Here is a 27418-nt window from a genome sequence, read left to right on the forward strand (position 1 = left end):
AACAACCGAGATCATGCAGGCAATAGCTGCGGATATCAAAGAAACCTTCACCACAGCCATAGCGGAGCTGAAAGAAGACGTCACACAGATTAATAAACGTCTGCAGACAGTGGAAAAAGAAGGGCAAACTACTAAACAACAGGTCAGTGATATGCAGAGTCATGCAGCTTATCAAGACTCCAGAATGTTAGACTTCCAGCAAAGGCTGGAAGATCTTGACAACAGGGGCAGGCGAAATAATATCAGAGTGAATCCATTCCAAATGACCAGATTAAACCTGCTATCACCGCCATTTTTAATGGGCTGCTAGAAAGGCCTAAAGACACACAGATACATTTAGAAAGGGCGCACAGAGCTTTAAGACCTAGACGCAGCGATGATGACCCACCAAGAGACGTAATCTGCTGTTTTGCAAGCTTTTCCCTCAAAGAGGAAATTATGAAAAAGGCAAGGGAACAAGAGGAGATTAAGTTTAATGATGCAGATATAAAACTGTTCCAAGACCTCTCTGCCATTACCCTCCAAAATAGGAGAGCGCTGAAACCTTTGCTGCAAATGCTCAGAGAGAGAAGCATTGCCTATCGTTGGAGATTCCCCTTCTGTTTGCACACGACAAAAGGATCTATCAATGCCCTGCTACGTATTCCAGCAGATACGCCACACTTCTGCAAGATATTAGGTCTGCCAAAAGTCCACTTACCAGAATGGCTCCCTGAGGAAGAAGACATACCATCCTCTCAAGAGGCAGGACCCCCACACAGATTTCCGTACTCTGGAGACACTCGCAAAATGACACCTAAGGGCCCTAGACTCTATAGTACAGGTCGAAGACGTCGGTATAGCTCTACGTCAGATACACAAAAAGATCATCTGTAGGACACCCAACAAGATGACACCATTGAGCTCGAGGATGTACCGCCAGAACCAGAAAATTCCATTTCAATTTGACCAAGGCTGCACGCATCCACTGGATGGTAGCCCGGGGATCGCTTCTAGAGAATACCTGGAAGTAAAAATGCTGGCTCTCATTGTCCTTACGGTACTCTGTTTCTGGCCGAGGATTTAATGGCTAACTTACCCCCTGTTTTTCCCTACCCCGCTCCCTCTCCCGCTTCCCTCCTTATAAGTTTATTAAGAAGTTATTACATTATATCACTTTAAAGGACACTAGCTGCTTTAAGCTAGTCTTTGGACTGATAAGCTGGCACGTTTATATTAAGAAGCAAAAGATAACCTTATAACGATAAGGTGACTGGTGATATACATATCTTTAAGATATCATGCCTTCTGGCTATCATAGGCTCTCTTAAAGTATTTAAGGTTTAATTTCCTTGGAAACTTGTCAGATTGCAACGATTATAAATATATCCATTAATCTAACTCACTAGCTAGATATATGCTCTGTTATATGTGCGGGATGAAGGGGGAGGGGGGAGGGGTTTGGGGTGGGGGAAAATCTCTGCTTTCCTTCTTTTTATAGCTTATGTTAGATTATGGAAGTGCTCATATTTTCTAATGAGCAAATGGCTTAGTTTTTCGAGGCTGGGGAGAAGGAGGGGTTGAGGCTAGCGAGATTACTTATTTGGTCTAGTTTTTCTTCTAGTCAGCCCTTTAAACCCCTCTCCCACCCAGTAATTATACAATAATTACTGACCTAAACTACGGTACATCTTGAAGTAATCTACATAGTAGATACTCTCTTTCACCGTATTGCACTCACCAACTGGCTTCCCGAGCAACTGTCTAATGTGGATCACTGTGGGCGCCCCATTCATTTAGTCCTTTCTATTTATAGTTTCCATCTACGCAGTATCTGAGGTAAATCAGGGAGTTAGGCTCCCTCTTTACGTAACTGGGGACGAAACCTTATTTTTACCTGGCCAGATAATGCATCCCATTAGCTCCTGGAAAGTAGCTTCATACAATGTTAAGGGCCTAAACACCCCTGAACGAAGATCAGCCCTTTTACAGCTACTGCAAAAAGAAAAGGTGCACATTGCAATGTTGCAAGAAACGCACTTTGCTAAAGATCACACGCCCCGTTTGAGAGACAAATATTACACCAGGAGTTTTCACGCTGTTGCACCTCTGGGGAAGGTTAAAGGGGTAACCATCCTCATTCACAAACACTGTGAAATTGAAATCACTAAATCACAGATAGATCCAGGAGGACGTTTTATCTTTTTACTGGGTAAGATTGAGAATAGAGATATCACTCTTGTAGCGGTCTATACCCCCAATGTGAAACAGGTGACTTTCTTAACAGATGTTGTTTCACAACTCTTGATCTTTGCCAAAGGAATGATCATCTGGGGAGGAGACAGTAATATCCCTCTGAACCCTGTACTTGACACATCTGATGGGAAGTCCGCAGTTCCGTTCCACTGTCTTAGAAAAATCAAAAATCTGTTCAAGGACCTGAATCTATTAGATGCGTGGAGGATTTTCAATCCTAAAGACAAGGATTATACATACTATTCTAATCCTCACAAAAAGTACTCTTGCATTGACCACTTGTTGATAACACAGGCAGATTCGCACTTTGTAAGAACTACTGGAATTGGAACAATGGGCTTCTCAGACCACGCTATGGTATATTTTACTGTCTCTTTTCCCTCGAATAGGGTCAAATAGTTTAACTGGAGACTAAACCCAGAGCTGATGCAGGATCAGGAAACTATAGTCTTGATCAAAAAGTCGCTGAAGGAATATTTCAAGCTAAATCTGAACGATGATGTTACACCTCTGACTGCATGGGAAGCTCATAAGCCTGTAATAAGAGGGGAACTAATCAAAATCGGGGCGAGGAAAAAAAGAGAACACCTTTTTCAGGTCAACACTATACTTCAAAAAATTGCAAGCTTAGAAAACATCCACAAAAAGGCATTAGACCCGAATACACTAGAAGAACTAACCTCCCTCAGATTGGAATTAAAAGCCCTATTAGATAGAAAGGCTAAAAGTGTACTCTTCTTCTCGGAAGCCTTCTTTTATGAATGGAGCAATATAATAGGCACCCAACTAGCTAAGAGACTGAAGAAAAAGAAAGCTAGACAACAAATAGTGGCTATTAAGGACCGGGGGGAGTGCTGAAACACACATGTCAGGAGATAGCGGCAGCTTTCAGGCAGTATTACCTAGATCTTTACAACTTACAGACCAGACACACAACCCCTCAGGAACTGACAGTAAGAAAGAACAAAATTCAAAAATATTTGAAATCATGGGGACCTAAAACTCTAGATAAAGCGATAATAGAAGAATTAGAATTGCCTATTAGCACCGCAGAATTCCTCTCCACGGTCAAACATCTCAAAGCAGGTAAGAGCCCAGGCCCGGATTGCTTAATTTCAGCTTACTACAAAACGTTTGCCAAAGAGTTAGCCCCTTATTTCGTAAAAGCCGTTAACGGGATCTCAGCAAGTTCTATCCCTTCTAGACAATTCTTAGAAGCGCACATTACAGTTATACATAAAGAAAGGAAGGACCCCACCCTGTGTGCAAGCTATCGCCCTATTTCGCTTTTAACCACTTGAGGACCTAGGGCTTTCTACCCGTTAAGGACCGGCCACTTTTTTTCCATTCAGACCACTGCAGCTTTCACGGTTTATTGCTCGCTCATACAACCTACCACCTAAATGAATTTTGGCTCCTTTTCTTGTCACTAATAAAGCTTTCTTTTGATGCTATTTGATTGCTCCTGCGATTTTTACTTTTTATTATATTCATCAAAAAAGACATGAATTTTGGCAAAAAAATGATTTTTTTAACTTTCTGTGCTGACATTTTTCAAATAAAGTAAAATTTCTGTATACATGCAGCGCGAAAAATGTGGACAAACATGTTTTTGATAAAAAAAACCCATTCAGTGTATATTTATTGGTTTGGGTAAAAGTTATAGCGTTTACAAACTATGGTGCCAAAAGTGAATTTTCCCATTTTCAAGCATCTCTGACTTTTCTGACCCCCTGTCATGTTTCATGAGGGGCTAGAATTCCAGGATAGTATAAATACCCCCCAAATGACCCCATTTTGGAAAGAAGACATCCCAAAGTATTCACTGAGAGGCATAGTGAGTTCATAGAAGATATTATTTTTTGTCACAAGTAAGCGGAAAATGACACTTTGTGAGAAAAAAAAAAAAAAAAAAAGTTTCCATTTCTTCTAACTTGCGACAAAAAAAAATGAAATCTGCCACGGACTCACCATGCCCCTCTCTGAATACCTTGAAGGGTCTACTTTCCAAAATGGGATCATTTGTGGGGTGTGTTTACTGTCCTGACATTTTGGGGGGTGCTAAATTGTAAGCACCCCTGTAAAGCCTAAAGGTGCTCATTGGACTTTGGACCCCTTAGCGCAGTTAGGCTGCAAAAAAGTGCCACACATGTGGTATTGCCGTACTCAGGAGAAGTAGTATAATGTGTTTTGGGGTGTATTTTTACACATACCCATGCTGGGTGGGAGAAATATCTCTGTAAATGACAATTTGTAAAAATTTTTTACACACAATTGTCCATTTACAGAGATCTTTCTCCCACTCAGCATGGGTATGTGAAAAAATACACCACAAAACACATTATACTACTTCTCCTGAGTACGGCGATACCACATGTGTGGCACTTTTTTGCACCCTAACTGCGCTAAAGGGCCCAAAGTCCAATGAGTACCATTAGGATTTCACAGGTCATTTTGAGAAATTTCGTTTCAAGACTACTCCTCACGGTTTAGGGCCCCTAAAATGCCAGGGCAGTATAGGAACCCCACAAATGACCCCATTTTAGAAAGAAGACACCCCAAGGTATTCCGTTAGTAGTATGGCGAGTTCATAGAAGATTTTATTTTTTGTCACAAGTTAGCGGAAAATGACACTTTGTGAAAAAACACAATTAAAATCAATTTCCGCTAACTTTTGACAAAAAATAAAATCTTCTATGAACTCACCATACTCCTAACGGAATACCTTGGGGTGTCTTCTTTCTAAAATGGGGTCATTTGTGGGGTTCCTATACTGCCCTGGCATTTTAGGGGCCCTAAACCGTGAGGAGTAGTCTTGAAACGAAATTTCTCAAAATGACCTGTGAAATCCTAAAGGTACTCATTGGACTTTGGGCCCTTTAGCGCAGTTAGGGTGCAAAAAAGTGCCACACATGTGGTATCGCCATACTCGGGAGAAGTAGTACAATGTGTTTTGGGGTGTATTTTTACACATACCCATGCTGGGTGGGAGAAATACCTCTGTAAATGGACAATTGTGTGTAAAAAAATCAAAAGATTGTCATTTACAGAGGTATTTCTCCCACCCAGCATGGGTATGTGTAAAAATACACCCCAAAACACATTGTATTACTTCTCCCGAGTACGGCGATACCACATGTGTGGCACTTTTTTGCACCCTAACTGCACTAAGGGGCCCAAAGTCCAATGAGTACCTTTAGGATTTCACAGGTCATTTTTGTTTCAAGACTACTCCTCACGGTTTAGGGCCCCTAAAATGCCAGGGCAGTATAGGAACCCCACTAATGACCCCATTTTAGAAAGAAGACACCCCCAAGGTATTCCGTTAGGAGTATGGTGAGTTCATAGAAGTTTTTATTTTTTTGTCACAAGTTAGCGGAAATTGATTTTAATAGTTTTTTTTCACAAAGTGTCATTTTCCGCTAACTTGTGACAAAAAATAAAATCTTCTATGAACTCACCATACTCCGTACGGAATACCTTTGGGTGTCTTCTTTCTAGAATGGGGTCATTTGTGGGGTTCCTATACTGCCCTGGCATTTTAGGGGCCCTAAACCGTGAGGAGTAGTCTTGAAACCAAATGTCGCAAAATGACCTGTGAAATCCTAAAGGTACTCATTGGACTTTGGGCCCCTTAGCGTACTTAGGGTGTAAAAAAGTGCCACACATGTGGTACCGCTGTACTCAGGAGAAGTAGTATAATGCGTTTTGGGGTGTATTTTTACACATACCCATGCTAAGTGGGAGAAATATCTCTGTAAATGACAATTGTTTGATTTTTTTACACACAATTGTCCATTTACATAGAAATTTCTCCCACCCAGCATGGGTATGTGTAAAAATACACCCCAAAACACATTATACTACTTTTCCTGAGTACGGCGGTACCACATGTGTGACACTTTTTTGCAGCCTAGGTGCGCTAAGGGGCCCAACGTCCTATTCACAGGTCATTTTGAAGCATTTGTTTTCTAGACTACTCCTCGCGGTTTAGGGCCCCTAAAATGCCAGGGCAGTATAGGAACCCCACAAGTGACCCCATTTTAGAAAGAAGACACCCAAAGGTATTCCGTTAGGTGTATGGCGAGTTCATAGAAGATTTTATTTTTTGTCACAAGTTAGTGAAAAATGACACTTTGTGAAAAAAAACCAATAAAAATTAATTTCCGCTAACTTTTGACAAAAAATTAAATCTTCTATGAACTCGTCATACACCTAACATAATACCTTGGGGTGTCTTTTTTTTCTAAAATGGGGTCACTTGTGGGGTTCCTATACCGCCCTGGCATTTTACAGGCCCAAAACCGTGAGTAGTCTGGAAACCAAATGTCTCAAAATGACTGTTCAGGGGTATAAGCATCTGCAAATTTTGATGACAGGTGGTCTATGAGGGGGCGAATTTTGTGGAACCGGTCATAAGCAGGGTGGCCTTTTAGATGACAGGTTGTATTGGGCCTGATCTGATGGATAGGAGTGCTAGGGGGGTGACAGGAGGTGATTGATGGGTGTCTCAGGGGGTGGTTAGAGGGGAAAATAGATGCAATCCATGCACTGGGGAGGTGATCGGAAGGGGGTCTGAGGGTTTGGCCGAGTGATCAGGAGCCCACACGGGGCAAATTGGGGCCTGATCTGATGGGTAGGTGTGCTAGGGGGTGACAGGAGGTGATTGATGGGTGTCTCAAGGTGTGATTAGAGGGGGGAATGGATGCAAGCAATGCACTGGCGAGGTGATCAGGGCTGGGGTCTGAGGGCATTCTGAGGGTGTGGGCGGGTGATTGAGTGCCCTAGGGGCAGATAGGGGTCTAATCTGATAGGTAGCAGTGACAGGGGGTGATTGATGGGTAATTAGTGGGTGTTTAGGGTAGAGAATAGATGGAAACACTGCGCTTGGGTGGTGATCTGATGTCGGATCTGCGGGCGATCTATTGGTGTGGGTGGGTGATCAGTTTGCCCGCAAGGGGCAGGTTAGGGGCTGATTGATGGGTGGCAGTGACAGCGGGTGATTGATGGGTGGCAGTGACAGGGGGTGATTGATGGGTGGCAGTGACAGGGGGTGATTGATGGGTGATTGATAGGTGATTGACAGGTAATCAGTGGGTTATTACAGGGGAGAACAGATGTAAATATTGCACTGGCGAATTGATAAGGGGGGGTCTGAGGGCAATCTGAGCGTGTAGGCGGTCGATTGGGTGCCCGCAAGGGGCAGATTAGGGTCTGATCTGATAGGTAACAGTGACAGGTGGTGATAGGGAGTGATTGATGGGTGATTGATGGGTAATTAGTGGGTGTTTAGAGGAGAGAATAGATGGAAACACTGCGCTTGGGTGGTGATCTGATGTCGGATCTGCGGGCGATCTATTGGTGTGGGTGGGTGATCAGATTGCCCGCAAGGGGCAGGTTAGGGGCTGATTGTTGGGTGGCAGTGACAGGGGGTGATTGATGGGTGATAGGTGATTGGCAGGTGATTGACAGGTGATCAGTGGGTTATTACAGGGAAGGACAGATGTAATTAATGCACTGGCGAATTGATAAGGGGGGAGGGGGGGGGTCTGAGGGCAATCTGAGCGTGTGGGCGGGTGATTGGGTGCCCGCAAGGGGCAGATTAGGGTCTGATCTGATAGGTAACAGTGACAGGTGGTGATAGGGGGTGATTGATGGGTAATTAGTGGGTGTTTAGAGAAGATAACAGATGTAAACGATACATTTGGGAGGTAATCTGACGGCGGGTTTTTGGGCGATCTAATGGTGTGGGTGGGTGATCAGATTGCCCGCAAGGGGCAGGTTAGGGGCTGATTGATGGGTGGCAGTGACAGGGGGTGACAGGGGGTGATTGATGGGTGATAGGTGATTGGCAGGTGATTGACAGGTGATCAGTGGGTTATTACAGGGAAGAACAGATGTAATTAATGCACTGGTGAATTGATAAGGGGGGGTCAGAGGGCAATCTGAGCGTGTGGGCGGGTGATTGGGTGCCCGCAAGGGGCAGATTAGGGTCTGATCTGATAGGTAACAGTGACAGGTGGTGATAGGGGGTGATTGATGGGTAATTAGTGGGTGTTTAGAGAAGATAACAGATGTAAACGATACATTTGGGAGGTAATCTGACGGCGGGTTTGCGGGCGATCTAATGGTGTGGGTGGGTGATCAGATTGCCCGCAAGGGGCAGGTTAGGGGCTGATTGATGGGTGGCAGTGACAGGGGGTGATTGATGGGTGATAGGTGATTGGCAGGTGGTTGACAGGTGATCAGTGGGTTATTACAGGGAAGAACAGATGTAATTAATGCACTGGTGAATTGATAAGGGGGGGTCAGAGGGCAATCTGAGCGTGTGGGCGGGTGATTGGGTGCCCGCAAGGGGCAGATTAGGGTCTGATCTGATAGGTAAAAGTGACAAGTGGTGATAGGGGGTGATTGATGGGTGATTGATGGGTAATTAGTGGGTGTTTAGAGGAGAGAATAGATGTAAACAATGGATTTGGGAGGTGATCTGATGTCGGATCTGTGGGCGATCTATTGGTGTGGGGGGGTGATCAGATTGCCCGCAAGGGGCAGGTTAGGGGCTGATTGATGGGTGGCAGTGACAGGGGGTGATTGACGGGTGATTGATGGGTGATTGACGGGTGATTGACAGGTGATTGACAGGTGATTGACAGGTGATCAGGGGGATAGATGCATACAGTAAACAGGGGGGGGGGTCTGGGGGGGGGGGTCTGGGGAGAATCTGAGGGGTGGGGGGTGATCAGGAGGGGGCAGGGAGCAGGGGGGGGGATAAAAAAAAAAATAGCGTTGACAGATAGTGACAGGGAGTGATTGATGGGTGATTAGGGGGGTGATTGGGTGCAAACAGGGGTCTGGGGGGTGGGCAGGGGGGGGGTCTGATGGGTGCTGTGGGCGATCTGGGGCAGGGGGGGGAGAAATCAGTGTGCTTGGGTGCAGACTAGGGTGGCTGCAGCCTGCCCTGGTGGTCCCTCGGACACTGGGACCACCAGGGCAGGAGGCAGCCTGTATAATACACTTTGTAAACATTACAAAGTGTATTATACACTTTGTATGCGGCGATCGCGGGGTTAACATCCCGCCGGCGCTTCCGTATAGCCGGCGGGATGTTGCGGCGAGCGAGCGGTGACAGGCGCCGGCGGAGGATCGCGTCACGGATGACGCGATCGCTCCGCCCATGCCCTTAAATGGGCCGCCGCCTCTGTGGGTGAGGCCGTCCTGCAGGGCTCCACTTCCCCGCCGCCCCTGTGTAGTGGGCGGTCGGGAAGTGGTTAAACAACGACGCAAAAATATTCGCCAAAATCCTGGCTAACAGAATCTCGCCACTCCTTCCCAGTATAATTCACCCAGACCAGGTGGGATTTGTCCCAGGCAGGGAGGGCAGGGATAACACTACAAAGGCACTGGGGGTTCATGGGTGGCTTTCCCGGCGGTCCGTGAGGGGAGGATTTTTTCTTTCCACGGACACCGAGAAGGCATTTGACAGAGTAGATTGGCAATACATGAGAGAGATGTTGATATCCTTAGGCTTTGGCCCTGCCCTCCTTGCTTGGATTGGTACACTTTACTCCAACCCTTCTGCGGCGGTTAAGACCAATGGGGTTATATCTAGCCATTTCAATATAACTAATGGCACTAGACAGGGTTGCCCCCTGTCCCCCCTGATTTATGTTCTGACCCTAGAACCGTTTTTGAATTTTGTTCGTAACAACAAAGATATTAAGGGAGTGGAAATCGATAAAAGAAATTTCAAAGTAGCCGCCTTTGCGGACGATATGCTCTTTTTCTTGACAGACCCACAGCACACTCTTCCGGTCCTGATCAAAGCTTTTCAAGATTTTGGTGCTATATCCAATCTAAAAATCAACTACGGGAAATCTTGGGCTATGGGAATCACCCTAACGCAGTCAGAGATGGAAACACTTGCCTTTGATTTCCCCTTCCGTTGGGAGCAAAAAGCCATCACCTATATGGGAATGAAAATCCCCGTAGACTTAACAGATCTCTTCTCACTCAATTACTTGCCTGTAGAAGGTAAGATAAAAGCTGACCTACAAAGTTGGAATTCTCTGAGAGGTCTCTCCTGGTTTGGCAGGATGGCCGTTGTTAAAATGACCATCCTGCCTAAACTTCTTTACATTTTGCAGGTTGTCCCCATTGAGGTTCCAATTGGATTTATTAGGAGTTTACAGACCCAGATCAACGCATTCATCTGGGCAAATAAAAAAATAAGAATACGGGATGAACTCCTCTCTTTACCATATGACAAAGGAGGAGCAGGCTTACCTAATATTAGACTATATTATTATGCAGCACACCTACTCAGAGTGATAGACTGGTCAACCCCAGTAACTCGGAAAGACTGGACTTTTATAGATCAGGTCATATGTGAATCATCTTTACCCGGTCTAGCCTGGGTCCCTAAACAATCCTTTGACTCCCTTGGTGTTACTCACCCTCCGATCAGAGCCACCCACAAAGTCTTCCAAAGATGCATATCTCAATTCCATCTTTCTCAATCCCCAGGCCCAATGTCCTCACTAGTAGGCAACCCTGATTTTATTCCGGGAGACTCGTCTAGGTACCTGTTATCCTGGAACAAGAGAGATACACCCAGAGTTTTAAGTTTCGTGAACCCTACTGGAATCAGGGATCAGGCTGACATCCACCATCCCGAGACTAATGCTCAGCTACCAAAATGGGCTTACTTCCAAATAAGACACTACATACTATCCCCACAACTGAAATCTAAAGCAGTTACTGCAATTACTACATTTGATCAGAAATGCCTGGAGAGATCCCCAAAAACACACATACTTTCCTGGGCATATTCCCTTCTACTTACCATTAAACCCAGATGTACCATTCCATTCCAAAAGCACTGGGATAGTATATTATCATCACCCCTATCTGACACTCAATGGACTACTGTTTTCACCAACACTCACAAATCAATTAGAAATACGAGCTCAAAGGAGCAAAACTTTAAATTTCAGACATTATGGTACAGAACCCCTTCTCTACTACATAAATACTATCCTGACTATTCTGAAATGTGCTGGAGATGCAGTGAGGCTCCAGGAGATCTACTTCATATTGCATGGAACTGCCCTAGATTAACTGCATTTTGGACGGAAGTCCACAGATTAACTAAGGAGATCTCTGGCTTATCGGTAAAATTCTCCCCTGACACTTTTTTGCTTCATAATTCTACTCTCTCCCCTTTATCATACAAAAAATCAATTCTGCCATTTATGATAAGCTCGGCCAGATCTCTGATCCCGCTCTTCTGGGGGACAACCACAGTTCCTACTCTTAAAATTTGGTTCCAGAAAATAAACAAATTACGAGACCTGGAAGAAATCATTTTGATTAGGCAAGATCAGGCACATAAAATATCAAAAGTCTGGGCTGTTTGGTACGACTTTCAGAGCTCAGATGAATACAAAAAAATTATGATTTAATAACCTTCCTAAAGACCTTCCTCCTCTCCCAAAGAAAGAGCTTAGAGTAGACCCTCCCCTGACAAATGATATAGGGTCTAGACTACAAACACCACGGCAGGCTAGAAGATAAACCCCTAAAAGATACTAGATTTATGGGACCAGTGATGGGGTCTCCTATCAATGATAAGTGTATACACAAACTTGAAAAGCCAGTGGCGAAGATACATCTGAAGACAACACTATGATTACCCACCGCTCTGTTGTTATCTCTACGTTTGTTAATGTTAGTTTTTTCTTGAATGTTTTTATTTTCCTCTTTTCTTGTAATCCATGTGTTACCCTGTCAAATGCTTAGTAATGTTAAAAAATTGACTTTGAGAACCTAAGGCTTTTAAAGAGACAGTACCACCGCAATGTAAACAAACTACACTACTGCAAAAGTTGTATCTGTATGTATGAGTGACTTTTATCACTGTATGCTCTTTTTATGGTTCTCAATAAAATATATTGAAACAGAATAAATCATTCTTCAGTGCTTTCATTTTTTTAGTAATGAAATCCCTGATTTATATGGGAAAATCAGCTATATTTGCATGCACTGATTGGGACAGTTTTTCTCAGGCAAGTACCCCTTTCAAGGACACCTGAACTGGGAGGGATATGGAGGCTGCCATATTTATTTCCTTATAGACAATATCAAATGCTTGGCTGTCCTGCTGATCCTTTCAGCCATAAACCCTGAACAAGCATGCAGGTCAGATGTTTCTGACTGAAGTCTGACTGGATTAGCTGCATGCTTGTTTCAGGGTTGTGATTCAGACACTACTGATACATGAAAAGTCAGCAGGACTGCCAGGCAACTGGGATTGTTTAAAAGAGAATAAGTATGTCAACCACCATATCCCTCTCAGCTGAGGTATCCTTTCAGAAATAGATTTGACCATCCACAACACTAGTCAAGTTTTTTTTTTAATCTGACATTCTTACATAGGCCTCTGTTCCACAGGCAGCTAAACTGCTTGCTACCGCCTTTTGGCTGCAATTACATGCAGCCGAACGGTAGCGTTTGGCAACACCACACATATTGCATTTGATATAAGGCGGCATTACCCAGGGGCAAAATGCCATCTAATATCATATCTTAGGATGGCAACCGCCATGCTCAGATGAAACTTCATAGGGGGCACTTGTAAACCGCCCTTGATGAGAGCTAGCAATCACCTGGTGAATTTACCGCCTTCAGCTGGCTGTGGGAAAGAGGCCTTACTTACTTCTCTGGAACTACAGTCCTCCATGGGTGTTGCACTCGCTCATAATTCTTCTCCAGGCATTTCTGTCCGCTGTCATTTCTCTCCATCTTTTCACTTCAAGTCATTTAAGATTTTCTTTTACATCATTCTTCATTCATTTACAAGATCTATCTCTTGGTCTGGTTTTAGCCCAGGCCAAGAGCCAAACTAATCTTAGTGTGTCTGTTACTATCCATTTTGAGGACACGATCAATCCATCTTATTCTCTGGGCCTTCATAAAATGAATAATTCACCCCTTGGTATATCATGCAGTTATTGTGCTTTCTTCTCCTTCCGTCTTTATTTTTTTCATCTTTGGCTGTAATTTGTTCAAGATCTTTTTTTCAACGTCTTTCAATCATCAGGATAGTTGATGGATTCCCATTTTGCACATGGCAGAGCATGGGTCATTATAAAGCTTTTTTTTTTTTTTGTAACTGAGATTGAGCAGATGTGTTATGTTACATGTAGCATATTGTATTAATGTTCTACAAAAAAGAGCAGAAAAAAACATAGTTTCCTCCTATGTGATATTTTCACATATTGTCAGTAAAAGCCTAATAAGCCAACAAGCAAGAAAATAATGTTGGCAGTACTTATCCACCTACTTTTGGTACTTTTTTAATTGCAGAATCCTGGAAAGGTATTTTAAACAGAAGATGAAAAATGATCTCCTAGGAGAAAACATAGGAGGAAAACTGAATTGGATAAGGTCCATTGTTTGCTTATTACATGGCAACATTTTGACTCACCCGAGTTATATCAGCCAGTTGTGTGATTTTAGTCATGTGCAGGCACCAGCAAAGGCTTTTTTTTTAAAATAAATCCAGGCTATACAGGCTTTTTCTCCATGTTAATCTTGTTGCGGTGTATGCGGTAAACCACATTACTAGATAAGCAACAGTATGAGCAATATGATTCTGTGATATTAAAGGTTCATTTTGAATCTGTAGCAGTACTTAATGTAATTGCACAATTATCAGCGCTTCCTGTGCCATGGTTTACTTTCATTATTAAGGTAAAAAAAAAAAAGATTATGAATGAAGCCAGAACCACCCAGACCTGTGCAAGCTCAGCTGTACGGAATACATATATTTTATAAAAGGAACAGCTATCATGCATTTTATTAAGTATAAAAAAAGGAAAATAAAACATTGCAAAGAAGTCCGAAGGGTTCCTCTATTAGACATGAAAAACAAAAGAACACATGCTGCCCATGGGGATGGGATCAATACATGAGAATGGAAGTAAATATCAATAATTAAGCATATACTGCATAAAGCAAACAGTAATATTGCCAGGCGATTGTTTATAAGGGATAAGCCACTACAAAGGCATGCATTATACACTAAAGAGGAAGAGATATAATGTGTAATGAGTGCCCTATAGTTTTAGAAAATGCTAAAAAGGTGGCAGTGCTGAAGGTAGTAAGCATACATATATATTGCCTAATAAAGAAAGTGCTGAGCTCAATAATAGTGTAGGTAGCTATAAAATAACTACAGGTAGCCATACACTGGTCGATTTGCCATCAGATTCGACCAACAGATAGATCCCTCTCTGATCGAATCTGATCAGAGAGGGATCGTATGGCTGCCTTTACTGCAAACAGATTGTGAATCGATTTCAGCATTAAACCGATTCACCATCTGCTGAGCTGCCGCTGTCGCCTGTCGCCCCCCCCCCCGCATACATTACCTGAAGCCTGGTCCCGGGCATCTTCTCCGCGTCCGCATAGAACTTTCTGTCAATCCAGTAACAGCAGAAGTTCAAATAGAGCGCCCTCTATTTGTACTTCCGCTGTCACTGCAGTGACACAGGAAGTTATACACGGATGCCGCCGGATGCCGTGATGCGAAGAAGATGCCAGCCAGGAGCCGGAAGGTGATGCGGAGAAGATGCCGGGAGCCAGCTTCAGGTAATGTATACCTGCGTCGATCGTACGCCGTTAGCGATGCGCTCCCTACCCACGGGCGATCGATGGTAATTTCCCGCACGCAGCGATCGAGGGGATCGATCTATTTCAGGACGAAATAGATCGAAATTTAGCGTTTAGCGTGAACGATGTGACAGCAGATTCGATCCCAGTGATCAAATCTGCTGTCGATCGGCGGGTAATCGGCCTAGTGTATGGCCAGCTTAAAGTGCCCCAAGGAAGAAAAAGTGTAAAGATTAGAAGAGCAATATAGATATACCAGGTAACAGGCCACAGTGGAAGAGAGGAGACATGAAGGATCATATGCAATTCACTTTATCTTCTAAGTTTTCTCCTAGGAGATAATTTTTCATCTTCTGTTCACGGTAATTTTTTTGCAATTGGAAACGTACCAAAAAAATAGCACTGCCAATATTATTCTGGGTATTTACTTGCTTGCTGGTGGCATAAAAGGCATATTATTGATAATGTGAAACTATCACCTAGGAAAAAAGGAGAAAAAGGGAATTGAATAAGGGCTGTGTTCTCCTCAGAGCCACCCTACAGGGCAGCCCCGGCCTAATGACTATCATAGGAAAAACTCGCTCTATCACAGGCCCCTTGTGCAGCTGCTGTTCTTTTCATTGCTTTATTATGCTTAAAGTGACACTGAAACGAAAATAATGTGTAGTACGGATAATTAAAAGAACATTAGTAGCAAAGAAAAGTATCATATTTTTATTTTCAGGTTTGTTGTTTTTTAACATTGCATCATTCTGTCATATTTGTAATTGCAAACTTTACTCTGCATTTTAAACTATGAAACAGAACAGAGCTAATGACCCTTTGAATTTCTCTGCAGTAAAATCTTATCTGAAATTGTCTTGCACTGTTTCTTTGATGTATAAATGCTTCAGAAAATAGCAATGTAACCAACCAAAGTTTGGTCTGAGAGCTCAGAGAAACTCTTTTGCACAGATAACAAGTGAAGTTTCTTAACTCTTCCTGTACTGGAAAAAAAATGGGACTCATATCTTTGCTACTAATGTTCTTCTTACATCTTGGCATTATCTGAGCAAAGTTTCTTACTTATCAACGTGTGCCAGAGATGAGGGGGCTCTTGCCTTTCTTATTGCCTAATTACATTCTTGAATTCTAATTTATGACTCAATACGCTTGTACTGTACTCTGATACCCTTCCTCAGCAGAGGTTAGCCTCTGTCTTTGGAAAGCACACAGCGAAAACTAATCAATGCTCCAATATGCACAAAACATTTGTGAGATGAATATCAAAATTTAAAAATGATAGGAACAAAAAGTAAAGAATAAAAACAAAGCAGAACTGTGGAAAGACAGCAAAAAATAAATAAATAATAATTCTCAAACAGAAACGATTCTAAAAATGAAGACGTTGTAACGATCGGTGGGCGCAGAGAGTATCTGATTACCGGTGATCTGCAGTATCACCGGAAATACAGATATATACCAGATTATAAGTGAACTGCAGTCTCACCGATAATCCGATATACAAACTAACCTCTGATCACCCGAGTAGAGTGTAGTGTTTGGTGTAACTGTAACACTAAGAGGACAAGGCCTCAATGCAGTAAGGAGTACTGCACAGATTCCTTCCGCAGACCTGAGCTCTCCAAGACGGGAGGAGTCAGACTGACAGTAGGAAGGGATATCTGAAAGTGACCCTCAGGAGGAAGGATCGCTAACAGAGCGAGGAACCGCCTCTAACGGTAAGGCCGGTTCTCAAGGTCGGACAAGCCAGGTCGTACACACACGGACAGATAAAGTACAGGATCAGGAGGCAAAGGCAGAGTCAAAGTACAGGCAGGGTTCAGCAACGGGGTATCAGAAATATCGGGGTACAAAATCAGGAGGCAGAGGCAGAGTCAAGGAACGAGCCGGGGTTCGGCAACAGAGTATCAGAAATATCGAGGTGCAAGATCAGAGTTCAGGAGGATAGTCAAGGCAGGCAAACGTCATAACAGATAATCACAATCAAACTAGTACTTTAGCTATCAACAGAATCTAGCTTAGTGTAGGATTACAGCTCCAGCTGGTCCCGGCACACTAACGGATCTGACTACGGATCTGGGTGCTCCCACATATGTGAACGCAACGCCAGACAAGGAGCAAGTGAACAACCAGCAGTATATATACTCTAGGACCTTTCCAGGACCTCCCTAATTGCTGGTCCAATGGGAGCAGTGGAATTTGTCAGCTGACCCAGCTGGTCAGCCGACACCCTTCTAACTGCTATTTAAACTCTGCCTCTGTGCTCGCGCGCGTGTAAGTCTGAATCTTGGTGGACTATCAGTCCCAGCCACACCAGTACTGTTTTGCAATGTATCTAATGCGGGGGTCGCCTCTGATGTGGATTCCGCCGTTACCAATGCGGATTCCGCCGCACTGCCCATGCGGCATGCGGCGTTTTTTCCGCGTTGTGACGCCATGCTGGACGCGGAAACAGCCGCCTCACCTCGAGAGACGGCGGCTTTTCCGCGTTTCCTCACAGTACCCCCCTCCCGAGGAGTGGACTCCGGACAACTCCCACCAGGCTTCTCGGGATGTACAGCATGAAATTCCTTCACTAACTCGTCCGCATGCATGCGGTTCCTAGGTACCCATTGCCTCTCCTCAATCCCGTACCCCTTCCAATGTACGAGGTACTGTACCGAGTTCTGTACAGTACGTGAATCTATGATCTTCTCCACTTCGTACTCGGGTTGGGCATCCACCAACACGGGAGGAGGAGGAGTAGGACCCACCTGGACTGCTGGTTTAAGAAGGGACACGTGGAAGGACCTCACCCCCCCGCATGCTGGTGGGAAGGTCAATGGAATAAGTAACATTATTAATCTTCTTGGTCACGGAAAATGGGCCCACAAACCTGGGACCCAGTTTGGCAGATGGCTGCTTCAGGGTCAAGTGACGTGTGGACACCCAGACTAGATCCCCTGGCCGAAACTTCCATTCCACGGACCGTCTCTTATCTGCTTGACCCTTCTGACTCTGGAACGCCTTCTGTAAATTCCCCTTAACAATTCCCCAATTGTCCCTGAGTGATCTCTGCCAATCTTCCAGTGCTGGAAATGGAGACGAGACAACTGGAAAAGGGGAAAATTTGGGTGACCTCCCTGTTACAATCTGAAATGGGGAAAACCCAGACGAGGAATTCTTTAAATTATTTTGAGCGAATTCCGCGAAGGGCAAAAATTTCACCCAGTCACTCTGCGCCTCAGCAACGTAGCATCTCAGAAATTGCTCCAGGGATTGGTTAATGCGTTCTGTCTGCCCATTGGTCTGTGGGTGGTAGCCTGACGAGAAAGACAATTTCATGCCCATTTAGTGGCAAAATGCCCTCCAGAATCCAGACACAAACTGGACTCCCCTATCAGACACGATGTCTTCCGGAATGCCATGCAGCCGGAAGATGTGAATGATAAACAATTCAGCCAGTTCTTGAGCCGAGGGGAGTCCTTTCAGGGGCACAAAATGGGCCATTTTGCTAAACCGATCGACTACCACCCAAATGACCGACATGCCTTCAGACCTGGGCAATTCCCCCACAAAATCCATGGACAAGTGGGTCCATGGCTCACTCGGGGTGGGCAAAGGCTGCAACCTTCCTACAGGTGCCAGCCGGGAGGGCTTACTCTGGGCGCACACCGCACACTCCCTAACATACTCCTTGCAATCTGTTGCCAAGGAAGGCCACCAAGCACACCTGGCAATCAGATCCTGCGTTCTGGCAGCTCCAGGATGACCAGCATTCTTATGGGCGTGAAAGAGTTGCAGAACCTGTAACCGGAATGGTAATGGTATGAACAAGACCCCTTCGGGTTTCCCTTCAGGAACCTCCTGCTGAAAGGGACCCAAGATCTCTGTCCACTCTTCCCAAGACTCCGTGGCGGCTAACACCAGTTTCTGCGAAATGATGGATTCAGGAGTGGGAGGCTGTGCTGTCTCAGGTTCGAAACACCTGGAGAGGGCATCTGCCTTGATGTTTTTGCTACCTGGAGTGTATGTGATTATAAACCTGAATCTCGTAAAAAACAAGGACCACCGGGCCTGACGGGGACTAAGCCTCTTAGCCCCCTCGATGTACTCCAAGTTCTTGTGGTCGGTGTAAACAGTGATCGTGTGCTCTGCCCCCTCCAACCAGTGGCGCCACTCCTCAAATGCCAATTTAATGGCCAGGAGCTCTCTGTTGCCTATATCGTAGTTTCTCTCCGCCGGAGAGAACCTACGGGAAAAGTACGCACAGGGGTGTAGTCTTCCCTGTAACCCTGATCGCTGAGACAGCACAGCCCCTACCCCGACCTCCGAGGCATCGACCTCAACAATGAACGGATAAGCGGTGTCGACATGTCTCAGGATTGGTGCGGAACAAAACAATTTTTTCAGACTAGAAAATGCATTCTGAGCCTCCGGAGACCAGTGGGTAGTATCTGCCCCCTTTTTTGTGAGACTGGTAAGGGGTGCAATGATCGTGGAGTACCCTTTTATAAACCTCCTATAATAATTTGCAAAACCCAGGAATCTCTGGAGGGCTTTCAGGCCCACAGGTTGCGGCCATTCTAGGACAGCTGTGACTTTAGCAGGGTCCATTGACAGACCTGAGGTAGAAATCACATACCCCAGAAACGTGACGGATGTCACCTCAAAAATACACTTTTCTAACTTGGCGTAGAGTCTATTCTGTCTTAATTTGTTTAGGACAAATTTCACATGGACCCTGTGTTCGGGGAGGTTATTGGAATAAATTAATATATCATCGAGGTATACCAGTACGAATTTACCCAATACCTCCCGGAATACCTCATTGATTAGTTCCTGGAAGACGGCGGGCGCATTGCACAACCCGAAGGGCATCACTAAGTATTCGTAATGCCCGTCGGGTGTGTTAAAGGCCGTCTTCCATTCATCGCCCCTTCTAATGCGGATTAGGTTGTATGCCCCCCCTCAGATCTAACTTAGAAAAGATCTTTGCAGTAGTGACCTGCGTGAATAAGTCGTCTATCAATGGTAACGGATAGCGATTCTTCACCGTGATTTTATTGAGACCTCGGTAGTCGATACAAGGTCGAAGACCCCCGTCTTTTTTCTTAACGAAAAAGAAACCGGCCCCAGCAGGTGACCGAGAGGGCCGAATAAACCCCTTGGCCAGGTTGTCACGAATGTACTCCTGCATGGCCAACTTCTCGGGACCGGACAAGTTATACAGGTGACCGCTAGGGGGCATACAACCAGCACGGAGATCAATGGGGCAATCGAACGGGCGATGAGGAGGTAATTGATCAGCAGACTTGGGACAAAAGACATCAGAAAAATCGGAATACACCTCGGGAACACCCTCCACGTACACCTTGGTCTGACCCAATGTCACCTTTCCTAGACACTGTTGGTGACAACGATCAGACCATCTGGTTACCTGACCCGTGGCCCAGTCGATTTGTGGAGAGTGGGCCTGTAACCAAGGCATGCCTAAGATAATAGTGGAGGTTGACATGTTCAAAACGAAAAACTGTAGCTGTTCCCCATGCAATACCCCTATCGTGACCCTCACGTGCGGAGTCTGAGACAGGGGACGATCCCGTTGCAGCGGGGAATCGTCTACTGCCGTGACCTGAATGGGGGGACTTACTGGAGTGAGAGGAATACCCAACTCCCGAGCAAATTCAAGGTTCATAAAATTGGCCGCTGAGCCAGAGTCAATAAAAGCTTCCGTGTCCACAGACTTATCATCCCACGTAATAGTACAGGGGAGAAGTAACTTCTTCTCTTTTTGGGGTGAGAATGAAGTGCCTAGGGTGTCACCCCCCACTACTCCTAGGCAGACCCGTTTCCCGACTTGTTAGGGCAGTTTCGCACCCTGTGCCCTGCTTCTGCACAATACAGGCACAGTTGTTCTGTTATTCTCCGCCTACGTTCCACCTGGGTCAATCTTGATCGACCAATTTGCATGGGTTCGGGTGGTGGTGAGGCTGGAGAGGGTGACACCGGTGGAGATGCCGTTACTGCGGGCATACCAGAAGGTGCCACATACGAAGTCACCCTGACCCGGTGACTGCCCCTAGTCTGCCTCTGATGGCGTAGTCGACGATCGACTCTGATGGCCGATGATATGGCCTCATCGACTGTTGCGGGCTCGGATAAGGTTAGCATCAAATCAGAGACCTCCTCCGACAACCCAGATAGAAAATAATCCATCAGAGCAAAATTGTCGAATCTGGCGGTAACAGACCACCTACGAAATTCTGCTGCGTAATCCTCGACCGACCCTCTGCCTTGCCGCAAAAGTTTGAGCTTCCGCTCTGAAGTTGCCGCAAGGTCAGGGTCGTCGTATATTACGGCCATAGCCTTAAAAAATTCCTCGACTGAGGTCAGAGCTAAATTAGTGGGGGACAGGTTGTATGCCCAGGACTGGGAATCACCAGTTAACAGTGTTTTAATGAAAATGACCCGTTGGGTCTCAGTCCCCGAGGATCGGGGTCTTAACTCAAAGTATGACAACACTCTACTCTTGAAATTCCGGAAGTCAGACTTGTGGCCGGAAAATTTATCAGGTACAGGCATACGTATGTCATCACTAGGAGAGGATCGCACTGAATCAACTGACGTCTGGAGGGTTTGCACAGAGCCTGAAAGGGCATCAATCAAAGCTCTGTGCTGGCCCAGTGCTTGATGGAGTTTATCCACCGAAGTGGCAAGCATACCCAGACGACCATAGTTTGCGTCCATTTTGATTTTTGGTCTGGCGTTCTGTAACGATCGGTGGGCGCAGAGAGTATCTGATTACCGGTGATCTGCAGTATCACCGGAAATACAGATATATACCAGATTATAAGTGAACTGCAGTCTCACCGATAATCCGATATACAAACTAACCTCTGATCACCCGAGTAGAGTGTAGTGTTTGGTGTAACTGTAACACTAAGAGGACAAGGCCTCAATGCAGTAAGGAGTACTGCACAGATTCCTTCCGCAGACCTGAGCTCTCCAAGACGGGAGGAGTCAGACTGACAGTAGGAAGGGATATCTGAAAGTGACCCTCAGGAGGAAGGTTCGCTAACAGAGCGAGGAACCGCCTCTAACGGTAAGGCCGGTTCTCGAGGTCGGACAAGCCAGGTCGTACACACACGGACAGATAAAGTACAGGATCAGGAGGCAAAGGCAGAGTCAAAGTACAGGCAGGGTTCAGCAACGGGGTATCAGAAATATCGGGGTACAAAATCAGGAGGCAGAGGCAGAGTCAAGGAACGAGCCGGGGTTCGGCAACAGAGTATCAGAAATATCGAGGTGCAAGATCAGAGTTCAGGAGGATAGTCAAGGCAGGCAAACGTCATAACAGATAATCACAATCAAACTAGTACTTTAGCTATCAACAGAATCTAGCTTAGTGTAGGATTACAGCTCCAGCTGGTCCCGGCACACTAACGGATCTGACTACGGATCTGGGTGCTCCCACATATGTGAACGCAACGCCAGACAAGGAGCAAGTGAACAACCAGCAGTATATATACTCTAGGACCTTTCCAGGACCTCCCTAATTGCTGGTCCAATGGGAGCAGTGGAATTTGTCAGCTGACCCAGCTGGTCAGCCGACACCCTTCTAACTGCTATTTAAACTCTGCCTCTGTGCTCGCGCGCGTGTAAGTCTGAATCTTGGTGGACTATCAGTCCCAGCCACACCAGTACTGTTTTGCAATGTATCTAATGCAGGGGTCGCCTCTGATGTGGATTCCGCCGTTACCAATGCGGATTCCGCCGCACTGCCCATGCGGCATGCTGCGTTTTTCCCGCGTTGTGACGCCATGCTGGACGCGGAAACAGCCGCCTCACCTCGAGAGACGGCGGCTTTTCCGCGTTTCCTCACAGACGTATTTCAAAAAGCAGAGGGAAAAAAATAACAGTAAATTAAACTGTACGCAGAGGAGTTAGAGAGGAGAACTATGGGCCTGTTTCCATTAGATGAGAAAATCACATCCATTAAAAAACTGTTGCTATTTATGGGACGTCACATGCAGGAAAATTGCATGCAATAAAATTTTTCGTTTTTACATATGCAGTCAATAATAACAATAGGGCTTAATTAAAAAAAAAACACTCAGAAAAATTTGCACATTCAATTTAGCATTTAAAAAAAATTGCATATACAGTATGTGTATGCGATTCCGCATTTGCATATGCATTTTAGAGAACTGGGAAGACTTTTCAGTCAGCTACTAGCTCTACTGTAGGGATAGCTTGCACCTAAATTGGGAGGGTGCTACTCTGCCAGGGGAGAAGATGGTTAGAAGGTTGGAGGAGTTTTTAAACTAGGACCTGGGGGGACGGAGGTGGGAGCAGAGACTACATTAAACAGAGTAGATAGACATCGAGATCCTGGAAATATAAAAGCTGGAGAGGGGGTTATGGGGAGCTCAAAGAGTAAGGAGGGGACTAACTGTAAGGAGGTGATTAAACCTTCTACTGCTTCAGTGTGTGCTACAGAAAATTAATGTGTGGTGGTAATAACATAAAATGCATGCTAACCACTGCTGGAAGCCTTTCAAATACCATCGATGAACTAAAGTTGCTGATAAGAAATAAAGACTATGACATTGTAGGCATAACAGAAACATGGATGGATGATAGCCATAAATGGATGTTAAATCTGGAAGATTGCAATGTTTTTTAGAACAGCTAGATCCAATAAAAAAGGGTTCTGTATGTTATAACTTCCTTTTTTCCCAGGGTTAGGCACCCCCAGGGGGGTCCTAAAGTTATACACCACCAGGGGGGGGGGGAGTCTTAAGGTCAGGCACCACCAGGAGAGGGTTCTGTGTAGTAGCATTAGGTTTAGCCATAGTAAAATATCAGTAAACATTACAGATATTTTGTTATCGGAATCCACCAGTAGAATGTCACTAATTGTAGGGATATTCTACTAGCAGCACCCCATGCACCATTTTTTCTGGATGCCTTTTTTCCACGTATGTTGTTTTTTTGTTGTTGTTTTTTAGTTTTCTTTCTGGGTGAACTTAATGGACGGATGTCTTTTTCAACCAAACTAATTATGCTAACAAAATAAAGAAATATAAGATTGTGTGAAAAATCCTTCCAATATAGAGAACTGGCCCAGAGAGGATTTTTTCCCTCATTTTATGTCTAATGCAATTTTGGCACTGCATCTGTAGATAATTAATTATAGAAAGTAAAGAATGGGATCCCTTCTGAGACATTCAAGAGACGTTTATCAGACAATGGTTCATAATTAAAGAAACATTCATAATTATGTCTAATAAACGATGCAAGTGATTGTGACCTCTGAATGTTTATTTCAGATATTTCATTTTCCAGCAAGGTTATTTTTGCAATTTTTATGTCTTTCAGAATGCCATTGACTCTCATGATTTCAGATTTTCTAGTTACCCCGACCCCAATGCTTGCCAAAAGAAGTATTGTTAAGTTTAAGCGATCAACACAAAATTAGCAGTTATTCGAACTAGGAAGCTTTGGATCCAATTACTGTGTTTGTATGATACACTTATATATTGCAATGCAATCATTACTACATCTTTTAGGTTCTTCTCTGCATTAGGAACTGGCCATTAAATGATGACAAATTCCACTATGGGCTCTATTCACAAAACTTCTAATAAATGACTTACTTTTAGCACATTTACAAGCAAAACAATCACTCAAAATAAGTTGTTCCTAATTAATTTCATTTCAATATTACTTTTGTTGCCTTAGTTATATTATATTTTTGCTATTTGGGAGCTTAAAAATGTAACATAGAATTAAGTAAAAACAGGAAAACAGGTGAAAAAGCTTTCTGAATCATGCTATTATGTATTGTTAGCATGACTTTTTGCAGTGTGGAGTAGCCACTGGATTGAACTCAGAATTCCATTGGTCAGAATGCAAGCAAAGTGTGGTCTATGTGTTTGTCATTTGAGAAAATCAAAAACCTACTTTTAGTCAAAATAACAAAAGTTACCGGTAGTTGCGATAATACGTTTCAAGACTAAAGAACTAACTATAGAAACTTAAACTATGGAAACTTGCAAGAAACCTAAACTTTGGTGCCTAAAGCAACTTTTATTACTTTGATAAAGAGGTTATTTTCGCATTTCAGCATTTACCAGAAAAGTGCTATAATATTTAACCCAACATTATTATAGCATCTTTACCTTTATGAAAGATGGGGTTTGCCAAGTACCCAATATTCTAAATAACATTATTTCAAGTACACCTTGCAACGTTCATTAGATGTCCTTAATAAGTGTGTATAGATGTTTTTCAAACATTCCTTTACATTAAAATCATTAATCATCAAAAAAAATCATCAAAATTATTCATGAGTTATCATTTTTTATACAAAAAAAAAGTGTAAACCCCTTAAATCCAGCCTAAGTGCCCTTTCTCACTAGGTAACGTGATCGCAATCAGGTTAGTGACATGTATGTGCAGAACCTGGACCCAACCTGTTGCCCGGAGGCATAGAATCCCAATCCTAGCAGGCAACAGTAATTGTGCATTGTGTGTGATGATTTTTAGGATAGACAGCTTATATGAAGCTATGCACATGCCTATGCAACAGCTTAAAGAAGCAGTGAGTACATATGGTCACAAAGAGTTGGAGTTAACTGAACGAATGCAGAGGAAAGTGAGGATTTAGCCACCCATAAATATGGTTTGATGCTAGTCGAACAAGTATTCTGTACTTTATGATAGAAGAGTTGTGTTGTATGTAAATGGATTTAGCACTATAATAGTAGAATACTGTATACTAGTGGCATGTCTCTGCTTTGCAGTTGGTTTTAAAAATCCTGTATTTGTGATACTGAACGTCTGACTGTGACAGGTTTTTTGCTAGTTTTGTGACAGATCTGAGGCAGATGTAGAAGCATCTGTTAGAAATGATCTGGGCATGTATTATGAGGACAAAAATGCTGTTTCTGAGTAGTGCAGGGGGATTTCTGATTTGAGAGACAGTATCACAGCACATTTGTTATAGACTTCTTTGGGTCCCTTCCCCACATTTGCACTGCGGGAAACCAAAGTGCCATGTCAATCAGGCAAGGTTCTAGACTTTTTGCTGCCTGAAGCAAACTTTTGAGGATGTGCTCAAACTGCCATTCACTGAAGTTCTCACTCTATTTTCAGCCAATCAGATAAGGAATGTGACTCCTGAGAGCAGAGTAGGGAGTCGAAAGGTACCCATACACTAAAACGATTTCCTGTTGAAATACAGCAGATTCGATCACTGTGATCAAATCTGCTGTAAAATCTTCAACACAAATGTTGACCAATCGACAGATTTCCACCCAAAATGGATCGATTCAGTCGATCTGTCCAGGTGGAAAATTTAGCTCAATCGCCGCCGGGTCGGGAGCGCTTCACTAGCGCACCGCTAGCGGCGTTCGATATGGCGATGCCCAATGCAGCAATACATCACCTGTCCGCCGGCGCGATTCTCTCACTTCTTCCAGCGTCTTCTCCGTCTTCACTTCCAGTCCCGTCCTGTGAGAGGGCGCTCTACTGTTTGAACTTCCTTGTCACAGGACGGGACAGGAAGTAAAGAGAAGATAGAGGAGGATGCTGAAAGAAGTGAGAGGCTGCGGGGACCCGGGGACTCGCACCGGCGGACAGGTAATGTATTGCTGCTGGCAGGTGGCGGCGAGGCAGTGGCAGCGGCACTTCCACAGGTTGTGAATCGATTTCATGCTGAAATCGATTCAAAATCTGTGTGCAGTGTATGGGCAGCCAATATAGATCCCTTTCTGATCAGATTCGATCAGAGAGGGATTTATCTGTTGGGTCGATGTGGTGGCAATCAAGCAGTGTATGGCAGCCTTATCTGGCTGTCCACATGCAGTCATTAGAATAATGGTGAGAGAGCAGACAGAATTTTTGTCTCATACGGACCCTGCCTCTGTTCTGCATCATGCTGAATACATTTGCCAGATGCCATCCTCTAATTGCTGCACCTGAAGCCCGCAGTTCATGTTACTGCACACAAGATTTGTCACTGGTTGCAATGCTGAAACCGCAAAGTGAGAAGATGCCTTAGCTGTTTATTTGATACATCTGATATGTCGCTCTGTGTGTTTCATTTCTACCTTGATAGTGAACATTATTTTCTATCTCTTTTAGTTGAAAGATGTATGAGTGTAATGCAGTCTGGGACACAGATGATCAAGCTAAAGAGTGGAACAAAGGGACTGGTCCGCCTGTTTTACCTGGATGAACATCGTACCTGCATTCGATGGAGACCGTCCAGGAAAAGTGAGAAAGCCAAAAGTAAGTCTGAATTTTTCTGTACACATTTGAACTAAGATTTCATGAAATTTTGTATTTCACAGTCATTTAGTAACTTAATCACATGTAAGATTCTTTGCTTTGTCTTGCCTTCTGTTTTGCCAATGCAGCTATTGCATGACCTCTGCACCATTGAACTAGCTATGTGGGTGGGATTTTGGAACTTGCTGGAGCTCCGTGGAATTCCCACATACTGAAAATAACATAATTA

The 27418-nt window shown here is 44.3% G+C and overlaps 1 protein-coding gene across 9 annotated transcripts in view; it reads left to right on the forward strand.

Annotated features, from left to right (window-relative positions):
- Positions 1–27418, forward strand: part of PLCH1 (phospholipase C eta 1) — a 359933-nt gene that overhangs the window by 184869 nt on the left and 147646 nt on the right. For all 9 annotated transcript variants that reach the window (XM_068280865.1, XM_068280866.1, XM_068280870.1 and 6 more), the window contains one exon: positions 27043–27189. In XM_068280865.1, coding sequence (XP_068136966.1) covers positions 27043–27189 — 147 coding nt within the window. The remainder of the gene's footprint in view (positions 1–27042; positions 27190–27418) is intronic.

The sequence above is a fragment of the Hyperolius riggenbachi genome, chromosome 4 (genome assembly GCF_040937935.1).
Source record: "Hyperolius riggenbachi isolate aHypRig1 chromosome 4, aHypRig1.pri, whole genome shotgun sequence".
Classification (NCBI taxonomy): Eukaryota; Metazoa; Chordata; class Amphibia; order Anura; family Hyperoliidae; genus Hyperolius; species Hyperolius riggenbachi.